The sequence below is a fragment of the Labeo rohita genome, chromosome 8 (assembly GCF_022985175.1).
Source record: "Labeo rohita strain BAU-BD-2019 chromosome 8, IGBB_LRoh.1.0, whole genome shotgun sequence".
Taxonomy (NCBI): Eukaryota; Metazoa; Chordata; class Actinopteri; order Cypriniformes; family Cyprinidae; genus Labeo; species Labeo rohita.
Window position 1 is genome coordinate 7899599 of NC_066876.1, and position 21538 is coordinate 7921136.

The 21538-nt window shown below is 32.3% G+C and overlaps 1 protein-coding gene across 3 annotated transcripts in view; it reads right to left on the reverse strand.

The window, feature by feature from the left end:
* Positions 1 to 4614: 4614 nt before the first annotated feature.
* The window catches only part of si:dkey-220o5.5 (actin filament-associated protein 1-like 2), a 57031-nt gene continuing 40107 nt past the window's right edge, over positions 4615 to 21538 (reverse strand). For 2 of the 3 annotated variants that reach the window (XM_051116625.1, XM_051116627.1), the window contains 7 exons: positions 18013 to 18227; positions 17665 to 17768; positions 17380 to 17503; positions 15152 to 15242; positions 10003 to 10172; positions 7150 to 7260; positions 4615 to 5511 (listed from right to left, as the gene is read on the reverse strand). In XM_051116625.1, coding sequence (XP_050972582.1) covers positions 5485 to 5511; positions 7150 to 7260; positions 10003 to 10172; positions 15152 to 15242; positions 17380 to 17503; positions 17665 to 17768; positions 18013 to 18227 — 842 coding nt within the window. In that variant the 3' untranslated portion in view covers positions 4615 to 5484. The remainder of the gene's footprint in view (positions 5512 to 7149; positions 7261 to 10002; positions 10173 to 15151; positions 15243 to 17379; positions 17504 to 17664; positions 17769 to 18012; positions 18228 to 21538) is intronic. The other variant, XM_051116626.1, reaches the window with a different exon arrangement.

Below are 21538 nucleotides of genomic sequence, written 5' to 3' on the forward strand. Positions count from 1 at the left end.
CCCCCACTGACATGACAGGAAATATCACAAAAATTATACATTTAGTTTTCAGTTTATGTAATGTATTGACTGTGACTAACATATTAAAACATGGAATGTACTTGATAATAATTTTAACTATAGTTTGTTATTACAGTCATTGGGGCGTCATTCTGATGTGCTCCCTGGTGAAAAAAACAGCATATGCTGGTTAGGGAGGTTTTGATGCTGGTTTATGCTGGTCCTTAGCTGGTTTAAGCTGGTCCTTTGCTGGTTTTTGCTGGTCATGTTGCTGGTCAAGGACCAGCATCAAAACATACCTACCAGCATATGCTGGTTTTTTCACCAGGGCAAAAAACATTTATTATTATGTTAAAAACAGCTGAGTAGATTTTTTTTCGGGTTTCTTTTATAAGTACAAAAGCTCAGAAGAACAGCATTTATCTGAAATAGAAATATTTTGTAACATTATAAATGTCTTTATCACATTTAATAAAATTTTGATAAATTCCTTGCTAAACTGATTCCAAGCTTTTGAATGGTATAGTGTAGCCGGGATGGGCAACGTTGGTCGTGGAGAGCCGCTGTCCTACAGAGTTTAGCTCTGACCCTAATCAAACACACCGGAACAAGCTAATCAAGGTCTTCAGGATTAGGGCTACAGGCAGGTGAGGGTTTTTTTTTCAGGGCTGGAGCTAAACTCCGCAGGTTGTCGGCACTCCAGGACCAATATTGCCTAGCCTTGGTATAGTGTATAACAGGGGTCACCAAACTTGTTTCTGGAGGGCCGGTGTCCTGCAGAGTTTACCTCCAACTTTTCTCAACACACCTTCCTGGGAGTTTCAAGTATACCTAGTAAGACCTTGATTAGCTGGTTCAGGTGTGTTTGATTAGGGTTGGAGCTAAACTCTGCAGGGACAATGGCCCTCCAGGACCGGGTCTGGTGACCCCTGGTGTATAATGTTGCAAAAGCTTTTTATTTCAGATAAATGCTGATCTTTGGATAAAAAAAAAAATGTTTCTTGAACAGCAAATCAGCATATTAGAATGATTTCTGACACTGAAGACCAGAGACCAAATGTATTTTTGATCACAGGAATAAATTAAATTTTAAAATATATTCAAATAGAAAGCAGTTATTTTAAATAGTAAAAATATTTCATCATATATCTGCTTTTGCTGTATTTGCTGTACGCAGGCTTGGTGAGCAGAAGAGATTTCTTTAAAAAACATTAAAAAATGTTACTGTTCAAAAACTTTTGACTGGTAGTGTATATATAGTCTTTTTGGCAGGGCTTTTGCTGTCATAGAGCTGCGTCATTTTTTTAAAACTATGTGCAAGTGCTGCATTGCCACGGCCAAGTAAAATAATAATTAATAATAAAAAAAAAACTGTGTGAGGTTGACAGCTTGCAAGTCACATGTATCTTCAGCAACCGTTTTAGTTCTCTTACTTTTAATTCTCCTTTATCGAAAGACTATAGAATGCAGACATTCTTTCCACTGAGAATACATGAAGCCTGAAATTAAGCACCTGGTAGGCCTACATTATGGATGAATTTGCAGAAAGAAAGGCCCAGAGAATTAAATTAAATTAATTACAACTAAAATGTGAGTAGTTAGGTTTTTTTTTTTTTTTACTTACTTATCACCGTCTTCCCGTTTTTTTACTTACTTACCACTGTGTCCAGAGTGTGTTTGCATTAAGTAATTTAGTAAATATGGCATAATTTTAGTGCCATAATATTTTCAGAATAAAGTTAAAGGACGTGACTTGTGCTATATTAAAAGAAACAAAACTTATAATATATAGTGAAATAATATAATGAAATAATGAATAGATTTGAAAACATTAAATATTATTTCCAAGCATTTTCAATAAAACAGCTTGTGATTAGTCATGTAATGTGATTTACCTCAGGAAAGATAACAATAAGGAGTGTTGGAGCCCACATTAACCAATAACTTTTGGGGGGGCCCTACAAATGTTTTTGCGTATGGGCTCAGGTCTGACTTGCTATGCCACTGATTTCCATATAATTGAACAAAGGCCTATCACTGGCCTACAGTCCACAGTTCAGTCCGTGAATAGAAAATGTACGTTTTTTGTATTCTGTCTACTGTATTTTCAAGTTTATGTAAACATGCATTTAAGTCTTTGGATGCTGTATCACACCTTGCAGGATCTGAATCATGAGTATGAAGTGTTTAAAACAAGACACAACAACACAAGAATCATTCAGTTTTAGCTCTGAGTTTATTGCATTTCATTGAATATCATTTCATGCATTTTGGTAATTTACTTTTCTCATTACTTTTGAATATGTATTACTATCTACTCATAAATCTGGTTTATAGCAGGTGTTAACGATGATTAACAAGCATTACTAATGAAGGGCGGGGTCGGGTGGGGTTGCTATAAACCATTAAATCTCATTTGGTTAGACAGAATAATCACCCCGGCCTCCTGTTGTCAATCACCGTTTCACACTCCCCACCACATACAACACACTACACCACACCAAGCATTTACGACTCTACACGGCCCCCCCTGCACACCTACAGACCACCACAGTCCGGCAGGGGGGGCAACTATACTGACTTCACCTGCTTTTACAAACTCGTGCCGATCAGTGAGTAAAGTACCCCAGGGTTACTACAGAAAAAAAGGGTCATTTAGAACGCTTCTTTACAGATCGCTTTATGACGTCATAGTTAGTCGTCGTAAGGCTGATGTTTTGTTTTGTTTTTAAATCTAAACAAAGAAAAAATAAACAATGTCTGTATTTATTATTTATATATAATTTATATAATCATTTATATAAAACGTATATAATTTTCGAAAATGTCCTTACTAGTCACATGAAAGATTCGTTCAAAATGAACAAATTGTACTTTGTATATTGTGATAAAATTGACAGAATGTAAAGAATACATTATGTGTTATATAGAGTACTCTTAAGTATACAGTGCCTTGCGAAAGTTTTCATTCTCCATTTTTTACAGTTAAACTGCTTTAAATACTTTTTTCCACATCAGTCTACACTCCACACACCATAATGACAAAGCACAAAACGGGTTTGTGTCAACTTTGCCAAATTATTAGAAATAAAAAACTGAATCGATTCCATTGCATAAGTATTCATACCCTTTTCTGAGACACTTGAAATGTAGCTCAGGAGCACTCTTATCAATTGTAGATGTTACTATACACTTCAAGAGGAGTTGTGGCAAATTCATTTGAATGAATGTGATTGGAAAGACACACACCTCTCAGAAAAGGTCTAACAGCTGAAAATGCATATCAGAGCAAAAACCAAGCCCTGAGGTCAAAAGAACTGCCTGTAGAGCTCAGAGACAGGCCTGCATCAGGGCACAGATCTGGGGAAGACCCACTTGGAATTTGCAAAGAAGCCCTCAGACTGAGCTAAAGGACCGTCAGATTGTGAGAAATAAGATTCTCTGGTCTGATGAACCTCAATTCCAAGCATCATGTTTGAAGGAAACCAAGCACTGCTCATCACCTGCACAGTACCATCCTAATAGTAAAGTGTGCTGGTAGCAGCCTCATGCTGTGGGGATGTTTTTCAGCGACAGGCACTGAGGGACTCGTCAGAGTAGAAGAAAAGCTCACTGCACCAAAATACTGAGATTGAGCCTTAATGAAAACCCAGTCCAGAGCATTCAGAACCTCAGGCTGGGCAGAAGGTTCACCTTCCAAAAGGACAATGACCTTAAGCACACAGCAACAGTGGCTTATAGACAACTCTGTAAATGTCCTTGAGTGGCCCAGCCACAGCCTTGGCTTGAACGCAATTAAATATTTCTGGAGAAACCTGAAAATGTCTGCCAGCCCCCATCCAAGCTGACAGAGCTTGAGAGGTGAAGAGGTGAGGAGAAGAATGGCACATAATTGCCAAATGCTGATGTGTAAAACTTGTCACATCATACCCAAAAAGACTTGAGTTAAGGGTATGAATACTTATGCAATGTACTTATTTCAGTGTTTTATTTTTAATAAACTGGCAAAGTTATCACAAATCTGTTTTTGCTTTGTCATTATAGGTGTATGGAGTGTGAACTAATGTGGGAAAAAAGTAATTTAAAGCAGTTTAACATAAGGCTGCAACATAAAACATGAAAAAAAACGAAGGGGTATGAATACTTTTGCAAGGCACTGTAAGTATTTAATATAAGTGTAAAGTAAAACATTTTCAGCTAATTGCAATTACATGCAAGTGCCAGAAAACACTGCATTCAGTTCACATTTTTGAAGTATGTTCTTTTAAAGTATTTTTTTTTCTCCATAAGTACTATTTTCTTTCCCAAGAAGTTTTAAACTCAGCTGAGTTTAACTTGTCAATCTGGAATATTACTCTAACAGCAGAGAGATCCCAACTGTTCCCATTGAATAAAATCATCAGAACGCACTTGTGTTGTTTCTTTTAACCACATTACGGCAATCATAAATGATACACTACGATACCATTTCACATCAGAGGAAACCGAAATGCAAACTCTTTTGTTGTGATGATAACAGCACTGTTTGACATCATCAGAATGATACTGTATCTAAAGAAAACAAGCAGAAAAGAAGAACGAGATTTGTAGACACAGAAGTGCTGCTTTATCCAGCATTATTTTATTTATCATACAAATATGTTCATCAGTGGTGTTTTTGTTCTCCACAGTTATCTTTTGTACAGCAATATTAGGCTGTCCTATCTTAACCAAGCTACCAAACTATACAGAAAAACCTTTTAATACCAGCAAAATCTATTCAGCTGTAAAGACAAATCAAGGCTTCATAAAAAAAAACACTTGGATAAAAAACACGGTTAAGGCACGTTATTAGAAAAGCTCAACACATAATATACTGTATGTGCATTGGAATAAAAAGAACAAATGTTGATAAATTACCACAGATTTGTGAGTCTAGTGAAAATAAAAAAGAAGGAGGTAATTACTCTTCGATAATCAATAATCAGTTAGCGACACGCATATCCTGTCTGATCTTCACACCGACGAATCCTGATTTTGACCATGACAATGCCTTCCTGAAAACCGCAAACACAGTTTAGGTTCAAAACAGTGCAAAGTGATTTACATAAGGATAAATACTGTGCTAAGATGATAAACATTAAACTCTGCATTATTAAATGTGCCATTCTCTAGACAGAGTTATTCAATACCTGAAATGTTGGTGTCAAATTTATTTTTAAATTCTAAAGAAATATACATCAGCATTATCTCAATAATATCTCAAAAATGTTTTGCAGTTGCTCCCTCAATCTTGCAACCCTTTGTGTGAAGATAAAAGTTTGCCTATGGACAGAATATGCTGATAAAGAGTGATTGGTTATTTCTTAAAAGTACCCCAAAAAAAGAATAAAAACTTTACAAATCCAAACCACTGCATGATCCACATGCTTGGAGAGAATATTATTTTCAGTGCAATATTATATTGACAATCTGAGGGGAATGTGGGAGAATCTTCTCTTGTTGTCAACCTGATGCTTTGGTTTCCCACTCCTACAAACACAAACAGAAAGAGGTTAAAGGTCACAGCAGTGTTAGTTTACTGTTATATACTAACAAAATTTTTGTAAATATTTGATATTAAATACACAGGTAACACTTTACAATAAGGTGTCATTTGTTAACATTAGTTAATGTATTAACTAACATGAATGTACAATGAACAATACATTTATTAGACTATTTATTAATCTTTATTAATGTTAGTTAATAAAAATACAGTCATTCATTGTTTGTTCATGTTAGTTTACAGTGCATTAATTAATATTAACAAACACAACTTGTGATTTTAATAATGCATTAGTAAACGCTAATACTTATTTTTATTTGTTTAAGTGTTACTATTTAGGACCAATTTAGGTTTGTTTTTATTTTAGTTATTTATTTCCAGATGTAATTTTAAGTAATTTTGTTATTTTTATTTATTTGTTTATTTATTTATTTATTGTTTGTTTGTTTAAGAATTACTATTTAGGATAATTTTTTTTGTTTTAATTTTAGTTATTTATTTTCAGATGTAATTTTAAGTAATTTTGTTATTTTTATTTATTTGTTTATTTATGTATTTATTGTTTGTTTAAGAATTACTATTTAGGATAATTTTATTTTTGTTTTAATTTTAGTTATTTATTTTCAGATGTAATTTGAAGTAATTTTGTTATTTTTATTTATTTATTTTTTGTTTACCATAGCTATTCAGGATAATTTTATTTTTTGTTTTAATTTTAGTTATTTATTGCCAGTTAGTGATTTTAGTGCTTTAACTTAACAAGTTAATGTTTTAATTTTTTTTTTTTTTTTTAGGGTTTCTGCAAGTTTCATTAAGGTGTATTTAAGACTTTTTAAAGACCTTTTTAAGCCCCCCAAAAAAAAGTAATAAAAAAAGGAAACACAATGCATCACTATGTTCTCTAAATGTAAATGTCTAAAGAGGGCACAATGAATTATAAATCAAGATAAATAAAACAAGCAAAAAAAAAAAAAAATAATAAAAATAATCAAAATGAAGTGAAAAAAGACAAATATCTGCCAGTGGGCTCAGAAAAAAATCTACTTAATTCAAAAAGAAATTACAATGAAAAATATATTTTAAAAAATCAAAATATAAAATAAAAACTATAATATTATCTCAATGATACTAAATTGATATTATACTGATATAAATCATGAATTTGCATAGTATTCAAAACATGTCCAAACATTTACCATAGTTTTATAATTGTATTATTAATCATTTTTATTAATAAAAATGATAAAAACACACAAAATTACTAAAACTGTACAATTAAAATTAAAAAAAATATATTTTTGAAAAACTTGAAATATAAAAATACATTATCTCAATGATACTAAACTGATAAAAGATTGATATAAATCATGAATTTTCATTTCCCATTGACAGATATTTATGTTTTAAGCACTTAATTTTGTTCCGTTTGTATATAAATAAATAAGATGTCAATGTATGAGTAAATGTATTGATTTATGGATGTTTAAAAAACTGTATTGGAAAACCAAAAAATACTGACAATGATTTTCATTTTGTTTAACATTTTGAGTCATCTGGAAATCCAACACAATCACAAATTCATGTGGAGTCTGTGCATTCAGCTCATCCTTAAGAAATCTTACCTTCCTTCTTTGGAAGACCCTGCCATGCTCGATAAACAGGGCAGATGGGGCTTTTTTTAGGGTGCTTTTTGCTGAGGCAGTTCTTCTCAAGAGTGGGGTCAGGAAGCCCCCCTTTGAAAGACAGAAAAGCAGAGGTCAGTGTGTGGTATGCACATTTCCTTTTATAGGATGAAACAGTGAAATATTCTAAATGACTCAAACAAGAGTCACAGCCACTTCTAAATACTTTTTAAAAGTCATCAGGCTCCTCCAGTGAGTCCACTCATCTTTGCTTGATGATGTAGGATGTAATGGTGGGTTAAAACAGCTCTTATCTGAGCGTTATTCTCTGCTCCTCTGGGAGGAAGTGACTCCCAATCCAACCCACTGTAATTACTGAACTCACAACGGCAGCAACAACCGACAAACAAAGCACCAGTAGACAAAAATGTTTTTTTATTTGGAACAAAATACTGAAAATATTGAAAAATACAGAAATGAACTTGAAATAATCTCATTTTTGTCTCATGTAATTGATGTTGCAAATCAATATTAGCTTGTTGCAAAGTGTTGCAGTTACACAATGCAAACAACAGGTGGCAGTGCAATAATAAACTTCAGCGGTTCAGTCATTACTGCCACACAACTGCCACATTACACTGTTCCTAACAGCCCTTATAAAATACTATAGTATTACCATGTTTTTTTCCCCATGTACTAAGGTTACCATGGTATTGTTACTTGAAATAAAACAAATGTTTACTGAAACTTAAACTTATTTAATTTCAGCAAGTTGCAAATAACAAAAACAGAAATAACAAATAATAAAAACTATAAAGGCATGTAAAAAAAACAAAGGCAATGAAAAAAAAATAAAATAAAAATGCTAAAAATGCACAAAATTACTAAAACTTAAAAAATGAAATGAACAATATATTTTAAAAATTCATAATGTAAAATAAAAATGATATTATTTCAATGATGCTAAATTGCTACTATATTGATATGAATCATGAATCATGTATTCCAAGGAAAACAAGGTACTAGTATGGTATATGTCCAGACATTTACCATAGTTTTATAATTTTATTATTAATCATGTTTATTAATAAAAAAATTATTCAACTGCATAACAAAATAACTAACATTTAAAAGGAAGAATATACTTAAAAAATTCTAAATATAAAATAAAAACTATAATATTATCTCAATGATACTATACTGATATAAATCATACATTTGCACAGTATTCCAAGGAAAACAAGGTACTACTATGGTAAATCTCCAAACATTTACCATAGTTTTATAGTTTTATTATTAATTATTTTTTAATAATAAAAATGGACAACAAAGTTACTTAAACTTTAAAAATTAAATGAAAAATATATTTAAAAAATACATAAAAAAACTTATTATTATCTCAATGATACTAAATTGATACTATATTGATATAAATTATGAATTTGCATAGTATTCCAAGGAAAACAAGGTATTATTATGGTAAACATTTACCATAGTTTTATAATTTCATTATTATTTTTAATAATGATAAAAATGCTAAAAATCCCCAACAATATTACTTAAACTTTAAAATTAAAATAAAAAAGATATTTATATCAAAATATAAAATAAAAATTATTATTATTATTTAAATTATACTATATTCATACTACGTTGATATAAATCACAAATTTGCATAGTACTCCAAGGCAAACAAGGAACTACTATGGTAAATGTACAAATAGTTTTACCATAGTTTTATAATTTTATTATTACTATTTTTTATTAATAATAAAAATTATAATGCACAACAAAATTACCAAAACTTAAAATAAAAAAATTAAAAATATAAAATAAAATAACTAAATGTCCTAAATGTCCAAACATTTACAATAGTTTTATAATTTTATTACTAATCATTTTTATTAATAAAAATGATAAAATTGCACAACAAAATTACTAAAACATTAAAATAAAAATGAAAAATATATTTTCAAAAATTATAAATATAAAATATTATTTCAATTATACTGACTTGATTCTATGTTGATATAAATCATGAATTTGCATAGTATTCCAAGGAACAAACGGTACTACTATGGTAAATGTCCAAACATTTTCCATAGTTTTACATATTTTTTATTAATCATTTTTATGAATAATAAAAATTATAAAAACGCACAACAAAATTACTAAATCTTTCAAATTAAAATGAATGTATATATTTTACAGTTCAAAATTACTAACACTTTGAAATTAAAGTGAAATATATATATATATATATATAAACTAATTATAAAATAAAAAAAATAAAAACTATATTATCTCAATAATACTAAATTGATATTATATTGATATAAATCATGAATTTTCATAGTATTTAAAGAAAAACAAAGTACTACTATTTACAATAGTTTTATAATTGTATTATTAATCATTTTTATTAATAATAAAAATGCTAAAAACACAACAAAATTATTAAAACTTTGAAATTAAAGTGAAAAATATATTTAAAAAAACCCTAAATATAAAAAAAACTATATTATCTCAATAATACTAAATTGATATTATATTGATATAAATCATGAATTTGCATAGTATTCCAAGGAAAAAAAGTCTTACTATTCACAAGTTTTATAATTAATATATTTTCTTCTAATAATAAAAATGATAAAAATGCACAATAAAATTAATAAAACTTTCAAAATAAAATGGAAAATATATTTATAAAGAATTCAAAATATAAAATAAAAACTATGTTATCTCAATAATACTAAATACTAAAGTACCGTGGTATTATAATCTGATATCATCACTGTACCATGGTACTGGCACACTTTTATTGTAAGGGAATTATGAGTCGGAGGATGTTACCTGTGCTCGTTCAGTGCAGAAAGCGAGGGAGCGTCTGAAGGAATTTCGTTTAGCTGGCTTCGTCCCCACGCTCACGAGGTTGACCTCTGACCCTGCTCGCAAATGCACGTGTCTCTTTCCTGTAAGGTCCAGCTTCTGCACGCCCCTCTCAATCTCAAACATTTTCGTACCTAAAAACATGAACACACACAAATACACACTATCAATCACCCAAGATTTTTAAAGTCTCTTATTAACCAAGGCTGCATTTATTTGATCAAAATATTGCAATTTAAATAAACGATTTTCTGTATGAATGTATTTTAAAACGTAATTTATTTCTGTGACGCAAAGCTGAATTTTCAGCATCATTACTCCAGTCTTCAGTGTCACATCATTCTGAAATGCTGATATGAACAGCGTCAGTAATGAGCTTGAGACGAAATATGAGAAATGCTATGTTTTTGTGTTATTCCAGCACAGAATGTTTTTAATCACTATACATCATTTGAGATGTGGTGGAAATATTCATGACTTTCGGCAAAATAAACAGAATTCCCCTCTAATACATGTGTGTCCGCTGTTGGACAGCGAAATTAAACTACTTTGAGCATAAATAGTGTTTTAAAAATATTTTTTTAAAAGGTAGTTCATGATTTTTAATGGTTTTGTGGATGTTTATTCACTTTTCCACTTTTCACCCTCTCTTAATCTCCTCCCTGAGTAGAGCATGTTCTGGAAAGTTGGGTTCAAAAAGAAAACATGATATTCTCATGGTTTTGACTGAAAAATCTTAGAGGATGTGTGCGTTAGTGTGTGTGTGTGTGTGTGTGTGTGTGTGTGTGTGTGTACACCACAATGCTACATCCCTGCACTGAAACCAAAACCACACGGGAGAAAAAAGCGCCAGCCGCCACTGATCCCTACCAAAATGGGAGCACAAGAGTGTTGCCTTCCTCTGCTGAGACAGTCCAGAAACACAAAGAGTCTAAACCTCACCTCACATGCCCTATAGTACACAAGACTATAAAACACATGCTCACACACTGACGCTTTCTAAACACGGCTCCTACGCTAGCACTCAGTACACTAAGTGTTTTTCACAGGAGATAACACAGTAAGGATGCATTAAATCAACAGTAAAGACATTTACAAAGTTAGAAAACATTGTATTTCATGTGAAATGTTCTTTCTAAAATGAAAAATGTTTCTTGAGCAGCAAATCAGCATATTTGAATGATTTCTGAAGGATCGTGTAACACTGAAGACTCTGCTTTGCAACACAAAAATAAATTATATTTTAATATATATGGAAGCCTGTTTCTTCCGCTAAATAAAATAACTGTGAGTTTTATCTCACAATTCTGACATACATTTATCAGATTTGCATAATACAAATTAGCCATTTTTTTCTCTCAATTACGAGATATAAAGTCAGAATTCTGACTAATAAAGTTGCAATTCTAAAGTCTGAATCGAAAGATATAAACTCACAATTATGAGAAATAAACAGTGTTGGGCATGTTACTTAAAAAAAGTTCTGAGAAATAAAGTAGCAATTCTTAGATGTAAATTAGCAAGTCTGAGAAATAGTCGTAATTTTGATAGAAACTTGCAATTCTGACTTCTTTCTCAGATTTGCATAATACAAACTCGCGATTTGACTTTCTTTCTTAGAATTGTGATATAATCTTGCAATTATGTTATAAAGTCAGAATTTCAAGATATAAACTCACAATTCTGAGAAATAAAGTTGCAATTCTGAGAAATGAAATAGCAAAGTTAAAATTGTGAGATATAAACTTGCAATTCAGAGTTTTCAGAGTTTTATCTCACAATTCTGACTTTTTTCCTTGCAATTGTGAATTTACATCTCACAGTTCTGACTTATTTTTATCAGCTTTGCATAATACAAATTCGCCATTTTTGTTCTCTGAATTACGGGAAATAAAGTCAGAATTTGAGATATAAACTCACAATTATGAGAAATAAACAGTGTTGGGCATGTTACTTAAAAAAGTTCTGAGAAATAAAGTCGCAATTCTGAAAAAATAAAGCAGCAATTCTTAGATGTAAAATATCAATTCTGAGAAACAGTCGCAATTCTGATAGAAACTTGCAATTCTTGCAAATTTTTTTCTCAGATTTGCATAATATTTTTTCTTAGAATTGTGATATAATCTTACAATTATGTTATAAAGTCAGAATTTCAAGACATAAACTTGCAATTCTGAGAAATAAAGTTGCAATTCTGAGAAATTAAGTAGCAATTCTTAGAAATAAAGTTAAAATTATAAAGTCTGAATTGCAAGATATAAACTCACAATTATTAGAAATAAACAGTGTTGGGCATGTTACTTAAAAAAAGGAATTAGTTATAGTTACTAGTTACTTCTCACAAGTTAGTAACTGAGTTAAATCATTATAAAAGTAACTAATTACCAGGGAAAGTAACTATTGTGTTACTTTTTTTTTAAAAAAAATGCTCAAATATGTCAAATAACTTGGATGTCCCCAATATTAAATATGTTAAATGAATGAAATGGACACTAAATAGAATAAATTATTATTATAAAACATTGTACACTAATCTACTATAATGTATTTTAATGTTGCTGTGGGACAATGTGACAGACACCAATCAAATAAAAAAAAATTACAAATGTTATCAATCTTTTATGGACACCTTGGCAATAGAATTGCCATTGTCTAGTATTTTTTTTTTGTTTTGTTTGTTTATTCACCAGACTAATAATAAATATCTATAGTTGTTTGAAATATCTGAAAGTATACTTAGCATCAGTCAGTCAAGCATTATAATATGATATTATAATAATTTAGCATTAAACTTTAGTAATTAGAACTCTAGTAATTAGAATAACCATGCGTGAATGCATATTTATCATGTTGACTGAACTGGTGGTGGTGCTTAAGATATTGTTTGTCATTTAGTGTTTCTATAAAAATAGAAAAAAAACTGGTGGGTTCATGAATATTAATCACATTGTCTGCGTTTGCTCAATCTGATTTGCTGAAATCAAAACAGTGACGATCATAGGTGAGCGACAGCCAATGAGATTGCAGTTTGCGCATAGTAGCATAGTAGAACAGGCAGTTCTTAAAAGCTGAACAATTCCAAAGGAACTCCATTATTTTGACACGAAAATACAACAAAGAATGTTGTTTACATGTAGCGCATCAATTCTGCATGGCATATAAGACTCTCTCGCTCTGTATCTTTCTTCGCGTGTGTGTGAGACAAAGCGACGGCTAGTCATGTGCCTTCACACTCCAGTTTACGGTTCATCAAATACAGGTGCGCTGCGCATCCATTCAGATGAACGGAGCAACCACCGGTGCTCGGGCCCTAATAATAAATTATTTTTCTCAGAATTGCAAGATATAATCTTGCAGTTGCGTGTTATAAAGTCACAATTGTGAGATATAAGCTCACAATTCTGAGTAATAAAGTCGCAATTCTAAAGTCAGAATTGTGGAATATAAACCCGCAATTTATGAGAAATAAAGTCACAATTCTGAGAAATAAAGTCAGAATTGCAAGATATAAACACATGACTGAGAAATAAAGTCACAATTCAGAGAAATGAAGTCACAATTCTGAAATATAAAGTTCTAAGAAGTAGTCGCAAAAACCTTTTTCTCAGATTTGCATAACACAAACCCGAAATGTTACTTTTTTTTACTCAGAATTGTGATATAATCTTGCAATTATGTTATAAAGTTAGAACTGAGAGATATAAACTCGCAATTCTGAGAAATATAGTTGTAATTCTAAGAAATAAAGTTAGAATTGTGAGATATAAACCCACAATTCTGACTTTTTTGTCAGAATTAGATTCTGAGATTAACTAATCATGACACAGTGAGGGCAGGAACAGGCAAATATGGGAAAAAACAAATATGGGCACATGAGGGAAAAACCAACACAAGTAGTCCAGGGGTGTGACACACATGAACTCATGATCGCTTGATATAAAGTCTGAATTCCAAGATATAAACTCACAATTCTAAAAAAAAAAAAAAAGTGACAAATAAATGTAGCCTCGATGAGCATAAGAACTTCTTTCTTTCATTCTCCTATCTTACCATCACCAAACTTCTAAATAGTAGCGTATGACGACTGCATTGGAATTCCCTCCTAAACTCATTTCCGCAGTTAAAAAGCATATCTTTAAATGCTTTCCTGAAAGTACCAGGCCACTTCTTAATCGCCCCTAGCATAAATGTCATTTTGCATGACACTCTGTGGTAAACGTTTCCATGATAAATATGATCAAACATCTCCACCGACCACCACCACACATGCTTGGAAGAGATGGAATTTCCTGCTAAACTGCATTTGACAAACCTGATGAGAAAAACAGCAAATAGGTCCATAATCATAATCAAATGAATTAAAGTCAATAGAAACACCACAACATGTCAGTTTGTGCAAGCGTACTATTATAGTACAGGTCACACTGGCTTTATTAAGCAAATAAAACATGCGAAAAGGCACGTCGGCACAAAACGATGCTCTGGGATGTTATGCAAATCCATAAACCAAGAGCATGGAAAGTTGCGCTTTGAGCTGCAGCACTAGCCACTATATAATTATTTAGCACTGTTCAAATTAAAAGCAGATGCCTCTGAATTGTCAAGTATTTGCCGTGGATGAGGGAGTGATGGTTGGGAGAGCCGTATGTATTTCTTAATCATATGTTTGGAGCTCAAGAGGAAAATAAGCTTACGTTTGGTCACAGGACCAGCCTGTCCTATAGGCCACATAGGTGGTCGCCCGAGGCCAGTGAGTCGGTCTGTAAATGTAGATTACAATTTCCAGCAACCATTTGCATCTCTCATTTTATTGACCAAATGCATTACTGTATTCCCAAAGATTTTATGCGAGGATAATGACCTGGAAAGACTGATGATGCTGATCTGCTTAGAGCAATGAGGTTAGAGTGGATGAAAAATTCCCATGAAAGCAAAAGCAGCTTTAAAATGACTTTTACAACCAAGTTGGTGACAGAGTGAGTGGGACCAGGCAGAAAATGGGATGAAATGAGAGAGAACTATAAATGTACAGTATATTTTGATCTTAATGCGCTTCCTTTCTTTAAAAAAGTGCAACTCGGGATTAGCGACTGGGGTAATATGACTGACTCACTGTGGTTGCTGAAGATTTCATTATTGCTGTAGTTGGCAGAATCCTTGGATGACACCAATTCTCCGTTTCCACTACTGTAGGGTTTCTCAAACTGAAAAATGGATGGAACAGATGTATAAGTTATATAAACAATGCTTTGCCAGAGCAGCAATGAACAAGCAATGAATGTAGTGCACATCCCTATTGTGAACAATTAATCGGTGCGTATATTTCAAAAATGTTTGTCTTTGTAATCTTTCACCAAAATGTGATGACTTGCACTAAAACCTTTTTTTTTATTTACGGAAATAATTAAATGAAATAAACAATAATTTAAAAAGTAAAAACTAATAGTAATTGTATTAAAAGCGGTGAAAAAAGTGAATTTAGGCATCAATATTGACCCTTTAACTGTCACCGTCCCCCAGGCAGGAAGTTTACTTTACCGTAAAACAAATAAATCCTAATCTAATCATAACAAACTATACATTGCTGGAAAGGTCTAAAACTCCTAAATAGCTATTTTACCATATTTTTGTGATAGAAATTATGTAGTAAAAGTAATAGATTAATATATGTCAAGAGTGCAACTTAAAAAATCTACATCGTAACATGAGTTCTGACCTTTGTCACAAAAGACTTTCTTCGTTGTCTTTTTCTTTTTCACACAATAGAAATCATAAGAAATTATGTATCAGTTCAAAACTTAAAATCTCAAAATACATCCTTTGAAAGGCATTTTAAAATCAGACATTGCATTCCCTCGGAAAATGTACATCAAAATCATATTACAAAATGTTTTCATTCATGAATTATAATTCTTATTGAAGTCTGGATTTGCATTTTTATGTCTGTGCATTTTAGTGTGCATCATAATCAAATATAGAATATCAGCTATAACATATCTAATATTGACTGATGCTGTTAAATTAAAAATTATGTAATATTTAATATTTAATACATATATTATATTTTAAAAGTTTTAAATTATAATTTATTATTTTAATGTTTTTGAAAAAAGCCTCGTATGCCCAACAAGACTGCAATTTTCCATTGAAATATGCACTAATATAGTAATACTCTGCAATATTATTACGATTTTAAGTACCTGTTTTCTACTCGAATATATTTTAAAATGTAATTTATTTCTGTGATTCATTTTCAGCATCATTACACAGTCTTCAGTGTCACATGACCCTTCATAAATCATTCTAATATGCTGGTTTGCTGCTTAAGAAACATTTCTGAAAACAACTGTGCTCATTAATATGTTTGTGGAAACAGTGATATTAAAGGGATAGTTCATCCAAAAATGAAAATTACCCTATGACTAATTCACCCTCAAGCCATCCAAGGTACAATTTTCTTCTTTCAGACAAATACAAACAAAGTCTTGTTCAAAAATGTCCTGGATTTCCAAGCTTTATTATGAAAGTGAATGGGTGTTGAGATTTTAAAGTCCAAAAAAGTGTGTCCATCCATCATAAAAGTACTCCACACAGCTCCAAGGGGTTAATAAAGGGCTTCTGAAGTGAATCGATGCATTTGTGTAAGAAAAATATCCATATTTAAAACTTTATAAACCGTAATCTCTAACTGTTGTACTGTTAATATGCTACTCTCACGAGAACCAAGTTTTGTTTACAGCAAAGGAAAACCTGTCACTTCTTGGCTCGAAACTGTCTGACATTTTTCTTTACAAATCCTCGTTTTGTACTGCTAATTCGTGACCGGTGTAGTGAGTGTAGGATTTTTTTTTTTTTTACACAAACGCATTGATTCACTTTTTTGAGTACTTTTTTATGATGGTTGGATGCACTTTATTGGACTTCAAAATCAACAGCCATTCACTGCCAATATAAAGCTTGGAAGAGCCAGGACATTTTTTAATATAACTCTGACTGTATTCGTCTGAAAAAATAAAGTATTATACACCTAGGATGGCTTGAGGGTGAGTAAATCATGGGGTAATTTTCATTTTTTGGTAAACTAGCCCTTTAACAAATAGAAAGGTTCAGGACTGATAAATAGAAAGTTCAAAAGTACAACATTTACTTGAAATGGCAATTTAAATGTCTGTACTGACACTTCTGATCAAAATATTTATTCACTGCATCCTTGCTGAAAAGTATTAAGTTCTTTAAAAAAAAAAACGTTCTGACCCCGAACTCACTAGTGTGCAACCAAATTTATTGCGTTGATTTTTAAACAACGTTTTTTTAATCTTTATTCCCCCCGCTGGACCGTACCATATGCTCCAGTATGGATGAGTTTGAATAGATGGGCTGCGAGTGGACTGATGGACCGCACAGCTGCTGAAACGGGTCGTCCATGTACATGTTTGAGGTGGGAAACCTGCGGCTTTTCAGACCACTGAGGAACAGAGGAAACAGAAGAATGGAAAGAGGATGCGGAAAGAATGTGAGTGTTTTTGTGAGTGTGTAGCTCAGTGATTCATGCTCGGTTCACATGGAATGCTGGCAGCTGACAGACTGACAGACAGCATGTGAATGTGTGTGTGTGTGTGTGTTTACCTCAGTGACTCGTGGCTGGTGTGTTGATATGGAGAACCAGCTGCAGTTGAACTCCCATCCTGCAGGAGCTGAACCCACTGCTCTTTATCATCTGCACAACTCGCCTGCACATTCACACACAAAGAATAACATCTACAGTCATTCGAAGCAGTGACAACATGACAAGAATTCAAAATAGACCGCATTTACTTGGTATAATAAGGGCAGGAATATTTTAATTTATGAGCACTATTGCATTACTACAGTATAGAGACGGTATTATACTGTGATGTTGTTGCAATTTCATATATACAGAAGTACATGCATAAAAGAACAGGAAAAACACTAAAATAATTAAAAAACGTATACCTCTAGCACAGCCACCTGGTCCCCATGCTGTGTGATGGTAATGCGGTACGAGTGTGCTGTATCCGGACCAGGTCGCACATCGCTTCCTCTGAGCTGAACCGTGTATTGAGGGGTCTCTTCTGACGTCTCGTCCCTATACATCTTCAGTACCCCGTCCTCCACCCGACACCACAGACTCTGCCACTGACAGTTCATCAGCACGTTCATGAAGCCCGCTAAGGACAGAGGGACATAGAAGTGTCAACATGCCTGTCAATAATCTGTGTGCACTGTATATTTGTGCGTAGCTTATTACATTTCATATTGTGACCTTGGTTGGCTGATGTGTTTAAAGTTGTAGTGTTTTATTTTTGTTTTATTCAAATACTTTCTACTGTTTCATTGACTATTTCAGTTAGGGGTAATTGAGAATGAATGGGGGAAAGTCATATGAGAGGAGGCAATGCCTCCATCACTATACGATTGGACATGGTTGCTTTCGGCTGTGACTGGTTCATGAGATAAATCCTGCCAAATCTTGTGTTTGTGTGTATTGCGTGTTCGTGTATCAGTCTGAATGAACAATATAATGGCGGTAATGGGAAGACCAATTTAACCCTTTAACTGTCTCCATCCCAGAGCTTGGTGCTCTTTTTTCCTATCACATATTTTAGTAATATCATAAATTATATCATTTAAAAGCTTAAAACCTGAAAATTCATCTTGTCTAAACCATTTTAAAATCGGACATTGCCTTGCCATGGAAATGGTACTTTAAAATCTTTTGGCAGTCTCCTCCCCCTTAGTAGGTGGTGTCAAGTGTCATATTATAAAATGTATAACACTATTTTACAATCATCTGTTTGTGGTATAACGCCCTAAATAAAATCTCACAAGACCCTCCATTTTTTATATCAACTTCAAATTTGAAACACAACTTTAGACATAAGGCTTTCATTTTATAGCAATTTAAGAGTTATGTAAAATATTTATTTTATATAAAATTAACAAAAATCAGTACAGTGTGTTTCCTTTACAATAAATTTAATCTTTACTGTCTATGTTAAAAATGGGGGGTGACACTTAAAGGGTTAAAAAAAGTAAGTAAACAACTCGCACACTTATATAACCACTTTGTTGTGTCAAAATAAGACTTAAAATGGCATGAAAACATGATCTGTGGGAGTTCTTAGTGAGTAATCAGCTTCTGTGACCAATATTTACCGAGCTCTGATGACTGATGATACAAAAAATTCAAAAACAGTTCAAAATTAACAATTAAAAAGAATGGGTGAACATAAGTTCACAAATGAAACATACCATTAAAAACTGTTACTGCTTTGAGTTATTATTTTGGAATAAATGTAAAAGTCTTAAAAACACTAACTTGATGAGATTCATACTTTAGGCTTTAATAAAAAGAATATTGATTGCATTGTTAATGTAAAATTATAAAATAGAATTTCTTTTTCTTTTTCTGATAGTGTTGGATAGATAAGTAATGTTTCTTTAACCAAGAAAATGACTGGGACATGAATTTACATTTCTGTCCTATGTTTTATGTCTTAAAAACTTAAATGTTCAAATAAGAAGACTTAGTATAGATTTAGTATATAAAATAGAGAAACCAGTCATAAGTAGCATGGGTATATTTGTAGCAATAGCCAACAATACATTGTATGGGTCAAAATTATTTTTTATTTATGCTAAAAATCATTAGGATAGTAAGTAAAGATCATGTTCCATAAAGAATTTTTGTAAATCTCCCACCATAAATATATATACACCTAATTTTTGATTAGTAATATGCATTGCTAAGAACTTCCTTTGGACAAATTTAAAGGCGATTTTCTCAGTATTTAGATTTTTTACACCCTCAGATTGCAGATTTTCAAATAGTTGTATCTCAGCCAAATATTGTCATGTCCTAACAAACCATACATCAATGAAAAAGCTTATTTATTCACCTTTCAGATGATATTTGACATATAAAATGTAAAAAAAATATATATATTACATGAGTGGAACTGAATCTGATCTTTTTTTTTACACATTGCACTTAATCCACACAGAAACTAAAAAACATTGGCTTCACTTAAAAGCCATTACTAGATTTAATAAAATTTACATTACTTTTCACAAAACAAAAAATCAAATAGCAAATGGACCCAGTAATTTATAAATCACAAGTATAAATCGTGGTTGTGTAAACTGCAAGTCTTTTTGAAGTACAGTTAAAGGTATGTCTAAAAATGAATACCTCAATAATACCTAAGTAGTAGCCTTTAAGAGCAAAAAAAATACTTTAACACTTTCATAAACTAAAAAGGGGGCTAGAAGTATATAGCTAATAACCTAAGTTCACTTGTAGTAAAGTTCACAGTGTAGCCTAGTTGCCATACATACAAACCTAAACTAGTTGTGTACTCAAGAGTTTACTTCGGTTATGCCCAAAGTACACTAAAAAATGGAGCAGTTTAGTCCAAAGAAGTACTGAAATAGTACACACACAGGTATACTACCTACTACGCTCAACCTGTGCAACCTCAACCTAGTGCTGCAGAAATTCCACATTTCAGCTTAAAGCTAAATTTGGTGAGTTGGTAATCAAAGTACGCTTGTGCAAATGCATAAATAAATAAATAAACTTGTTTGAAGGTTTTCCTTTCAAGTTGTTTGTGGAGACACATAAAGTAGACATCTACACATGTCTCTAATCAGCAAGCGTGCATTTTCAATAACAAAACATTAAAACATTACTTGGGGAGTGGTAAGATGTAGCCACTTCTAAGTTTCAACAAAACTCTTGATGTCCTCCAAAATCTTATTCGCTTATTTCTTTCAGCAAAGAAGCAGCTTTCTTGCTTTATGAACAATTACACGGTCTTCTTCCGTAAATGCTGAGACACTATCAAAAAGTCCACCCGTATATTTACAAACCAGACTTCTGAGGTCATTGCTGTGGTTGTCACCCCGGTGTCAAAGGTGACAATCAAATCTCACAGGAATCCGTTCACAGACAATGGCACAGTGTGGAAAACACCCAGCCTGTGTCCTGTGCGGCACGCAGTGAATTTAGTCCCTAATGAATAACACCAAAACACTAGCGAGTGAACAATGGCACAGTTGTGCTAATACAGACCCAACGTATGCAGACCTTCTCCACATATGGGGTATAAAGCATATGCTGTTGGTACAAGTCTTTAATTAGAAACAGCATAGAATGACAACAAAGAACTGTGGGAAATGCAGACATTAAACAGTCAATGAATGAAAACTGACCCTTTTTATATTCTTAAAATTTGTTTCTGGATTTATGGTGAATGATTTATCACTGTCATTTCTTCAAAACTCAAAAACACTGCCTTTATAATTTATCAAAATGCTCTCCATCTCTTGCTCGCTGTAAATTAACAGTCGGATGCTTAAGGATATTCTGCCCAAGTCATCAAACTGACGTCAGAGTAGGAATGCCATTCCAGAGCGGAAGCAAATGTTTAGATTTTGATTAATGATTACCAAGACAAACAATTTTTTTAGTGGATTA